Below are 10,482 nucleotides of genomic sequence, written 5' to 3' on the forward strand. Positions count from 1 at the left end.
TCCCGCGCTTCTGGATACCCGGGCTAAGGTGACAGCTGACGTCCAGAGAAAGTACACAAACATAGAACATACACAATCAGCAATGCGGGGGTGTTCTCTCGTCTCCACCCCTCGCGTCTCGCGTCCCGCGTCCCGCGTCCCGCGTCCGTCCGTCCCCCCCCCCCGCGGTATAACATAACGCAGCGACAAACGATTCGGATCATTGCACGGCTTACCGGTTCATTGACCCACATTTCCCAGCAGAATCGTCGGGTCAGACGGGACTCTGTCCTCGCTTCCTCGTTGCAGTTGCAGCCGTGTCATCAGCGCATAGTAATTTATCTGGCTAGTTAGAAAATGGCTTGTAGGTCAGTGCTGCTGTAACGCACGGTGAAGGACACTAGAGGGCGCCCGAGGGCTGGAAGGAATACACTGACAAGAATCGACGTAAAGCTATAATCGAGGTAAAGCGAAGTTAAATGTCTCAACAAATATTATTTGTTGATTGTATAGTTCATTGAGATTTTGTTCACATATAATGTTTACTTCTTTATTCAATAATTCTCACTCAATTTTGCAACACATAAACACATTATTAAAAATAATCAATATTCCCAGTATGTAAACATTCTTAAAATCAGTCTCACAAAATATATTTCATCAAAAACCATATTTCACCAGTTTCTGTTCATGCCACTCCAGTGAGTTTCAGTGCCCATGCCCATTGGCAAGGCATCTGACTGAATGCCAGCAGAGGCAGTCGAACCTGCAACCCACTTGGCTTCATGGGGTTAAACTGCAGAGAACCGTAGCCCAACAGCTCCACCTGACATAGAAATACACAGCATATAGTCAACCGTACATGTTAGGGGTTCCTTATTCTATTCAATAAAGTCGATAGGACAGAGAGTTAACATTGCATTGAGTTCCTTTCATTCTATACAATTCTTAGGGCTGTCCCCGACTCGGAATTTTCTGAGTCGAATCAGATCTGCCTTTTCAGTCCAGAGATTCGACTAATCGGCGGCCGTGCGGGGAAGGTCTTTTGGAGGTTTAAAAAATGAGTTTTCTTTCTATTAACACTCTGTTTTGGTAGGCTTTAGGCCTTTTATATATGCTTGCGCATTGCGCTCATTACGTTCTCACCTGAACAGTTTTCTGTCAATCAAACTCGTCGGAATTGTAGCCAACTTATTCCTGTCGGGTTTTAATTAGGCTCCTGCCCATAATGCGGTCCGAGAATGAACACGGGGCTCATGTATAGGCTAGTGGATAATCCACTATATGAGCCCCGTGTTCACGATCTGATTGCATTTATTGAGCCCGAAAGAATACACAGCGCTGTGTCGCCACACTGACTGCGCTCCTAGAGAAAATGTAGCAATAATGTAAGCGGAGACAGCCGCTTCCCTCTGCGAGATTCTGTCTAGCAAACAAAGTTACAATGAATCAATCGCCACAGTGACATGGACAGTGTCTAAATAAAGCTCCTCTTTATTATTATCATTAGAGCTATGATGAAAATGGTGAATATTAAGCCTGCGGTGGCATCCGTACGCGCAGTTTGCAATTTATTTTCAGCACCAACTGCCGCTGCAGAAGAGTAATAAAAAGTCACAAGAAATGTGTCGATTCATGCATATGGTCTGACACGTCTACACTATAGGTTGGGTCTTTTAAATAAACTCAGACTCTCTGAGTCGACTGCAGGGTTTCCCGACTGACGATTCGAATCATCGACTTTCAGGGGACAGCCCTAACAATTATCATTACAAAATGAGTGTACTATGAAGAAGAACTATAAAAAAGGGTCTAAAATCTATTCTAAGACAATTCAGAATTTAAATCCAACATTTCAAAATAAGAGTCAACTGTGTAGGACAAATTCCACATTATTCTGCTGAAATTCTACTAGCATATAACCTGTACTATGCTAATCATAGATCTGTATAATTTAGCGGCTAGCTCCATGAGCATGGCCTGAGCATGCTCAGAGTGAAGCAGCATCCTACCTGAGTCAATCCTGGGCTGCCTAGCACTGGGGCCCCTAAATCCATAACTCCGTCTTTGGGCCAGTCCAGTATAATGGCGTAGACGGCCTTACTCTGAGGTCCGTACGTGTACCTGGGAGGGAAAGAACCATGGACACAGGTCGGCATGGAGACGACGGTGGGAGTGTGTGGATCAGCTCTTCTGGGCTTGAGGCCATCGGCAGAGAGGAGCAGGATGCCCTGGGGTGGCGAGGGTTTGGCTCCCTGATGAAAAGCCCCTAGGTTCAACCTCCTGAACCTGAACTCGTTTATACTGTAGTGGACGAGACGGCTCTTTTATTTTGCCGGTGATAAGCGTTGTATAAATATGCCGTACATAAGGATATCACAGGAAAAGATCTATCGTATTGTACTGGTGATTGTGAGTCCAGTTGTCTAATCGTCTGTCTTACTGGGGAAGTTGAGATGCAGGACGTTTTTTTTAGCCAATCAGAGGCCTGAAGGGATATCTGATCCCTCTCACGTTACCCAGCCCTCTCAGGCTGCGTCCGCCTCGTCCCCCAGAGCCCGCCCCTCCGTACCCAGGGTCTGGGACAGAGGGGGGGTCCGGGGAGTCCAGACCCCTCACGGCCTGTACGCCCGGGGAACTCCTTCCTCCTTCCCCCCCCGGCGGAGACAAACCTGATTTCAAATGTATTTTAAAACAGTTGCTCAGTGGTCCAAGAACAATGCACAAGACATCCCGCTGGACTGACTTCAGCCATGGATGTGAACGTGAGAATAAACCAGATTCACCCGTTTCGCACCGAAGGTAGGTCTACGTTTCCGTCAGTGACAATGCGGCCAGCCAATGAGAAGCGCCGTGTCTCTCCGCCCGGGCGTAAGGTTTGCCGGACGTATCAGAGGTTCAGCAGCTGTCCGCAGGAGTGCTGAACCTCTGAGGGGACAGGCCGAGGGGAAGGCTAGACCCTGCATAGCCTCCTCCCTTACCCCCACCCCCACCCATACCCCTCTTACGCATTTATTGCATGTTGCACATCCCGGCACTTAATGTACACACTTATTGTATGTTGTACGTCCTTGCACAAAAGAAAAATAGTAGTTAGCATCGTGTAGCATCTTATCCTAGCTATCTTTGTTGTGTACGGGGAACGGGTTAACCCAACAATTGTTGGTGCTTGGCACTTTGTTCTATGAACATCCTTGCTGTGTCGACGCCGTTATACATTGTTGTTTCTCTTTCTCCTGACAAATGTACTTATTTTAAGTCGTTTTGGATAAAAGTGTAGTGTAGAGGTAGACGCGGGCTCACCAGACGTTGGGCGTGAGGGTGTCGTTCTGGGCCCTCCAGGCCGTGCTGTTGTAGATGGCCTCCCCGTTGACCCGCAGCCAGCCGCCCACCTGCCGCAGCCGCTCCTCGTAGATGGGGGAGATGCGCCCGTCGTGTGTGGGCCCCACGTTCAGCAGGAGGTTGCCCCCCAGCGACACCGTCTCCACCAGGGTCTGGAGGGGAAGGGGGGCAAGCAGGCAGCTCGTTAGACCAGTGGTTCTCAAATGGGGACCCCGCGTCAACATGTTGAGGTGATAAATTATTTTAGTCAATGCTTTATTTAGAACACACGTTTCGAGCTAAGCAGTACCTCATTGGACCACACATTTGTAGTGTTAACACAAGTCCTCAATAGCTTCTTCTACACATAGAGTGGTCGACAAAACACCAGATTCAGTTTTATCCGTTTGAGGATAAGTCACACACTACAAACATGGCCACTTCGCCATTTCCGCTTTTCGAGAGATGCTTCAAGAACCACCTCCAGAGTCCCTTACCTTGTTTCTCTGAATGAACCACGTGTTGAACATTTACCACTCTCCGAGTCACACCTAGCCCGAAACAACGACACCACAGAGGATTAAAACCCATCAGAGGGTGTGGCCTCCTCACCGTGATCAGCTGCTCGATGGTGAGGTAGTCTCTGAGGGGCGCGTCTCGCCGGTAGCCCCAGGACTTGCGGTCGATGCTCATGCAGTTCTCCCACTTGCGCGCCAGCAGGTGTCCGGGCATGTAGCGGTCGGCGCAGGTGTAGTACCCTCCGTGCTTACAGATGGAGCCGTAGCCCCAGCGGTCGTTGGTCACCACCGTGTCCCGCACGGGGCTGCAGGGGAACACGGGGGGGGGGGGGGGGAGTTCAGTCCCCAACACGTCTGAGGTTCCCCAACCCCAATGTCCGCAGTCTAGCTGTAGGAATCCTTACAGCGAGACGGAACGGAATAAAACCGAATAGAGATCTATGGATGACATGTAGTGGTCCTTGCGCTTGGTGGGATTCGAAACGACAAACCTTGGACAGGAAGTCCCCCCCTCTGGATAGACCTCAACCTCTGAGCCTCAAACTAAAACGTGGGTGAGACTTGGACCTCGAGTCAGCATGCAGAATGAATGAATGATTGAATGAACAGTGCGCCGTCCCGATACCTGTCGTTGTACAGCCAGGCCAGGAAGCCGGTGCTGTTCCAGTACTGGTCGGGGGCGTCCCCGTCGCCGTCCGACCAAAGCACCTCGGGCTGGTATGTGTTGATGAGGTCGTACAGCTCCGGCAGGGACTTGGTGTCGGGGAAGAGGCGGGTCTTGAAGCCGCTGGCGGCGTCCTGCTCAAACAGCGGGTTAAACCACTCGAAGAGCGAGTGGTACAGTCCGAGGCGCAGGTCGCTGCCGGAGCGCAGAGCGGCCGCCACCTCGCCCACCAGGTCGCGCTTGGGGCCCACGTCAACGGCGTTCCAGTTCCACGACGTCTTGGACCCCCACAGAGTGAACCCTACGTCACAACACGGGTTAGCATTGAAGATGTTTTTTTTCAAATGCAGTATTGGGTATTGGCGATCCCATCACGTGCCAGAACAGAACTTCACAAACAGGTGTGGTGCTGTGCTGCGTTGGTAAACGTCGGAGGTGGAAAGTCGGAAAGGGAAAAACGTCATCTCCGACCTCTGTGCGTTCAAGCTACCAAGTCAGAAGAACAAGTGTTATTAGTAGTTACAATGCTAGAGGCTGTATCAAGATATACTCGGAATCGGCCGATACTCAAGATTAGGAAACGGGAAGGGAAAAAATGGTATCGGAAGATCTCTAGTTAGCGTGGACTCTCTGGGTGGACCATCAGTCACTCTATTCACTCTTAATTAATTCTATGCACCGGATTATCAACACAGAGCCATCTACTGAGAACTCGGGAAGTTGGTCAAACCGAGTGACATTTCGACGTCACTTTTTTAAAGCTATAAATATGGAACCAATACAAGGATCTATGGAGCTATCCAGGGGCGAAAAACGCCAGGTAATAGCGAGAAGACCAAAGGGGCCGGGCGTAGGCTGCCACGTGATTTATATAGCCTCATCTGACCTTGTTATATGGTCTCGACCTGCGCAGAGCGCGAGGAGACATATCCACTTTGCGTACTTTGTGTAATTCAGGAAGGAATGAAACAAAACGTGATTTGCCAATAAGCACAGCACTGTGTGTCACAATAACGACCAATTTGGCCCAACCTCTGTCAGGAACGTTTCAGTTACGAACGTTTTTGTCATGCAATTCACTACCTACTTCTTAAAAAAGATTTATTGGAAATTAATAATAATGAATAATAATTATAATAATATCTTTGTAGGGATGCTGATATTTAATTCAGGTTTGCTTTTGCACCCCTTTAAGAAGTCTTAAATCGCCACTGATATAGTATATTATAGTGATATAGTATATTAATAATAATTTCCTTTAAAACAAATTAAGTTCCTCCCATAGTACTCTGACAGTTTCAACCATTTCCCTGTACCTTCGTGGTGTTTCGTCGTCAGGACGATGTACTTGGCTCCCGAAGAGGCAAAGATGTCCACCCACTCCTTGGCATTAAAAAACTCAGCGGTGAACTGATGGGCAAAGTCCTGATACTGAAACCCAGGCGGATAATTATTCTTCATGAAATCAACATACGGTTGCATATGCCGCTTCTGCCAGTACCACCTGCAACAGGAACATAAACAAATGGTTAACCGCGGCCATGTCTTGCTTTGGGACAAACAAGGAAGTAAAAAGGTGAAAATGACAGCACACTCACCAAAACCATTCGCTGCCAAAACTGGGGACGGAGAAGACCCCCCAGTGGATGAAGATCCCGAACTTGGCCTGGTCATACCACTTGGGAAGCGGCCGGGAGTCGATGGACTCCCAGGTGGGCTCATAGCCACTGCAGCTGCCTATAATCGCACTTACCACGTTAAAAACCACCAGGCATCGCCATGCCATTGTTTACTTAGAAAACAATGTCACCTGGCTCCGTCTCCGATATGTCTACGTGCTCCGGAGGAAGTGTCTCAGTTACTATAAGCGGTGTGTAGTGCTTTCGCGTAGTAAAGATGACAATTATGAATTGTTGGCAAGCGCGTAGTAGCAAGTCATCTCGTCTATCATCTCAGTCATCTCCGATCTATAGCCACTTTGAAGTCCGACCAATCAGAACTGAGGGCTTTAGGACACCGCCCACGCGGCACATGCCCTATTGTGTTACTGCGCATGTCGCGCATGCGCGATGCACAATGTTTTGATCCGCAGAGCTGTCCACATGGATGGGCTGGTGGACTGCCACTGTCATATCTCTTCGGAGGATTTTGACAAGGTGTAGTGATGGAGACTTTGGCTGTAGTTAAAACCAAAAGGGTTACGTTTCATTCATGCTAACTTTTTAATTGTGTCTTTTCTTGAAAGGATATCGAGGAAGTGATCGCCCGTTCAAAACAGGTGAGCCATGCAAAAGAGCTATATAAGAGCTAAATACAACATGGTGGGCAGCCAAACAGTTGTTAATTTGGTGGGTTTTCACAGGCTGGATTGCTGGGGATTTTAGCTGTGGCCGAACATCCCGGAGAATTTGACAAGATCATAGAGTTGTCAAAGGGGTAGGCCACCTGTCTTTGAACTCCAACGAAATACAAGTACATCGAAGAGGAAAACTTTGACAGCACACCAAGAGAGAGATGCATACGTTCTACCGTACACGTAGATGTGTATCCAACTTTTCAACATTTTCCTTAGATTTCCTGGGTTTATCTTCCCGTGTTTGGGAGTCCATCCTGTCCAGCAGACCGCCCCGACTGTACAGAGATGCGTCTCGCTTCAGGTGAAAAGGCTTTCACGATCTTAAGCGATACATGATGAAATGGGGGTGAGGATTGGCTGTTTTATATGTATTTCTCTGCGCAGGATCTTGATGCTGCTTTACCACTTATAGAAAAATATGAAGAGCACTTGGTTGCAATCGGAGAGGTAACGTATTGTTGTCTTAAAGGTAGATGCCGTTGTGTGAGTATGAATATCATGAGCTGTTTTTAAAAAGTAAAAAAAAAACGTTCCTTAGGTGGGGCTCGATTTTACGCCCAGGTTTGTGAGCGAGGAGGGGGCCAAAGACGTCCAGAGGCAGGTGCTGGTCCGGCAGGCTGAGCTGGCCAAGCGACTGGGCCTCCCACTGTGAGTCTCCCAGGAACCAGGCTGTGGATTTTGTAAAGGTTGCTTGAGTGGTGTGCTTTGTGGCCCTGGTCTGGGCAGGCAGTTGTGATAATACCCAGCAGATATCTGTGTAGGTTATATTGTGATTGGTAAATGAGTCAAGTGCTGTTATGTCAGCACTTGCCATTGTTCTTCTTGAACCCACAATGTCAACTTAAACCCTGTGTCATTTCCGACTGTTAGAAACGTCCATTCGAGATCTGCAGGAAGACCAACCATCCAGCTGCTAAAAGAACAAGGTACTAGGTTCAAATCCCATTCTCCACTCCCAGTTGACTAATTGGCTATAGTGGCCATGTTGACTTCATCTTGATTCTAAATGCTGGAAATGGAATTGAACGGAATGCAGTATAGAACCAAGATGGCTGCTTAACCTGAGCAATGCCCATACTGAATTCTGCGGCTCAATTTCAAAGAATATTCTGATTACAACACAATCTAACAATATTTACATTGCTGAATGTTAAAACATTCCTCTTTTCAGGTTGTGTGTATGTGATCTTTTCATAACTCTCTATGAACTTGTATATTGTTACTCCAATCTCTTGGTGCCCTTCTTCAGCACTTTGTACTGCAGTGTACTGTTAATTTAGTTTGATTGACGCTGCCCCCTGGTTCAGGTGTGGAGAAGGCCCTGCTCCATGCCTTCGACGGGAAGCCTTCGGTGGCCATGGAAGGAGTGAAGGCGGGCTACTTCTTCTCAATCCCTCCCTCCATCATCAGGAGTGAACAGGTACTCTGAGAGACCGAGGCCACCATTAGGACACACATGAGAAGTGCCATTATTTGACCCGATTTGATAATCACAATTATTCAATCATCAGTCAATCAATTAGTAATAAATTTGCATTCTGGGGTCCCTATACTGTATAAAAAATTAACTATAATAATAAAGAAAATGCTGAGTTTTAATGGATTGTGAGTAGTTTGATTCGATTTTAACAGGCATACAAAATCAGATTAAATTGTGTTTTTTTGTGTATTTTAGCTATTATAATTCTTTCATTAATGTATGCCGACCTTTGGCAATAAAATAATCACACAGGCCAAAATTATTGCCTTTTGATTGACGGAGGACTTAATTGGTTGCTTGGTTTCCTATTAAAGGAAAAAGGCTGTGATGTGGATGATTGTGTTATTTCTAACTATTCATGGTTTATAACTTGCTATGTGGGGTTGTTGCTCATTGCTCTTAAACCAAGAAGCAAAAGCTGGTGAAACAGCTTCCTCTGGAGAATATCTGCCTGGAAACAGATTCACCGGCGCTGGGCCCAGAGAAACAGGTAGAGAAACACAGACATACAGTCCATACACAGAAGCAAAAACAGGTAGGATAGTAGCTCTGATGCACACATACATACACAAACAGGTAGGATAGTAGCTCTGATACACACATACATACACAAACAGGTAGGATAGTAGCTCTGATACATGCATGCATACACACACAAACAGGTAGGATAGTAGCTCTGATACACACATACATACACACAAACAGGTAGGATAGTAGCTCTGATACACACATACATACACACAAACAGGTAGGATAGTAGCTCTGATACACACAGACATACAAACACAAACAGGTAGGATAGTAGTTCTCATAAACACAGACACACAAACACACACACACAAACACGTAGGCTATAGCACTAATACACACAGAGATACACACACAAACAGGTAGGCTGGAGTACTTATACACACACAAACAGGTAGGCTATAGTAATAATAAACCCAGAGACACAAACACACACAAACAGGTACGCTATAGTGCTAATACACACAGCCAGATATAAACACACACAAACAAGTAGGCTATAGTACTAATACACACACATACACAAAAACACACACACACACAAACAAAAAGGTAGGCTATAGTAATGAGACACACACACACACAGGTAGGCTTATAGTCCTCATACATACAGACACACACACAAACAGGTAAGCTATAGTAGTCATACACACACTTTTAGAAATCTTATTTTCAGTCTCCTAATAGTTTATTAAAAAGTCATATAGTGTATTAATTATAGGCTAATGCACAATGTAATGTCGGAGCATCAAGACTGTTATGTCACCGGAATTTAAACTTCACCACTCTGTACATAGTTGAACCTATGAGGGGTCTTAATGCACTATGTCCCACATCGTCATACTCCGAACAGGTGCGCAACGAGCCCAGTAACCTGCTGGTGTCGGCCGAGTACATCAGTAAGATCAAAGGGTTGCCGTTGGAAACGGTTCTCGAGGTGACGACGCGCAACGCTCTCCGGCTGTTCCCGAAGCTCAAGGCGGCCATCAAACTCTGATTCGCTGCTCCACGCCTTTTTAAAATTAACGTGAAGGCACTTATGGGTTGATAATTACCTTTACGTGAATTTGAAAACTCTTCCGTCATCATATTTAAACAATTAACCAAGTCAATGTGTTGTGGATCAGAGAAGATCTGCAATCACCGCATTGTAAATAGATATGGTTCGGCAAATGTGTGATTTGCAATGTGTAAATGTATAACATGTGAACAATCATAGTGTTCAGAAAGAAACATTATTTTGAAAACCCCAAAATCCATTGATATTTAATAAATATTGTTGAAAATAAATGATTGTAACGTTTATTTACATGATTATCAACCCTATCTCGGGATTTGAGGTGATTTTAGTGTTGTCATTGTGTCTATATATGTAAGCCACCAATAGGAAATTATCCGACACTTATTCAGGTTTTCTCGTAACTTCTTCGTGCATTGCCAGTACGTGTGCGTGCTCTATCAGAATTGAGTAAATATTGCACCGACTTTGTTTGACTTGGTACTTTATAGATATAAATAAATTACACATGGTGCAGTTTAAAATCCAGTCTCAAAAACAAAGACTGCTTTGTGGGCAATTAATGATTGCTCATGATAATCCAATCTAACCTAATGGTTACTCGGTCGGGTTGCTATG

At 46.0% G+C, this 10,482-nt stretch overlaps 2 protein-coding genes across 3 annotated transcripts; one reads left to right on the forward strand and one right to left on the reverse strand.

Moving 5' to 3' along the window:
• Nucleotides 1-515: 515 nt before the first annotated feature.
• On the reverse strand, nt 516-6,448 carry fuca2 (alpha-L-fucosidase 2). The gene is made up of 7 exons (XM_079751950.1): nt 6,081-6,448; nt 5,799-5,986; nt 4,444-4,783; nt 3,913-4,123; nt 3,283-3,473; nt 1,992-2,103; nt 516-805 (listed from the first exon to the last, which is right to left on the reverse strand). The coding sequence occupies exons 1-7, from the start codon at nt 6,266-6,268 to the stop codon at nt 668-670; spliced, it is 1,368 nt and encodes a 455-aa protein (XP_079608076.1). The 5' UTR covers nt 6,269-6,448; the 3' UTR covers nt 516-667.
• A 131-nt stretch (nt 6,449-6,579) lies between these two features.
• LOC307087384 (putative deoxyribonuclease TATDN3) lies at nt 6,580-10,091 on the forward strand. 2 transcript variants are annotated; one of them, XM_079752947.1, is made up of 10 exons: nt 6,580-6,638; nt 6,728-6,760; nt 6,845-6,918; nt 7,055-7,139; nt 7,223-7,285; nt 7,377-7,486; nt 7,709-7,764; nt 8,146-8,258; nt 8,728-8,808; nt 9,700-10,091. In XM_079752947.1, the coding sequence occupies exons 1-10, from the start codon at nt 6,585-6,587 to the stop codon at nt 9,841-9,843; spliced, it is 813 nt and encodes a 270-aa protein (XP_079609073.1). In that variant the 5' UTR covers nt 6,580-6,584; the 3' UTR covers nt 9,844-10,091. The 2 variants fall into 2 exon arrangements, with proteins under 2 accessions (XP_079609073.1, XP_079609074.1); XM_079752948.1 differs by having other exon boundaries at nt 8,731-8,808.
• Nucleotides 10,092-10,482: the final 391 nt, after the last annotated feature.

The sequence above is a fragment of the Pollachius pollachius genome (genome assembly GCF_949987615.1).
Source record: "Pollachius pollachius genome assembly, chromosome: 15".
Lineage (NCBI taxonomy): Eukaryota > Metazoa > Chordata > Actinopteri > Gadiformes > Gadidae > Pollachius > Pollachius pollachius.

Coding starts and splice junctions, on each gene's coding strand:
- fuca2 (XM_079751950.1), bottom strand. CDS start 6,268: ATGGCATGGCGATGCCTGGTGGTTTTTAACGTGGTAAGTGCGATTATA. Junction 4,784..5,798: donor GACGACGAAACACCACGAAG/GTACAGGGAAAT, acceptor GTTGTGACGTAG/GGTTCACTCTGTGGGGGTCC. Junction 2,104..3,282: donor ACCCTCACGCCCAACGTCTG/GTGAGCCCGCGT, acceptor TTTCCCTCCCAG/GTACACGTACGGACCTCAGA.
- LOC307087384 (XM_079752947.1), top strand. CDS start 6,585: ATGGATGGGCTGGTGGACTGCCACTGTCATATCTCTTCGGAGGATTTT. Junction 6,639..6,727: donor CTTCGGAGGATTTTGACAAG/GTGTAGTGATGG, acceptor TTTTCTTGAAAG/GATATCGAGGAAGTGATCGC. Junction 8,809..9,699: donor CGCTGGGCCCAGAGAAACAG/GTAGAGAAACAC, acceptor TACTCCGAACAG/GTGCGCAACGAGCCCAGTAA.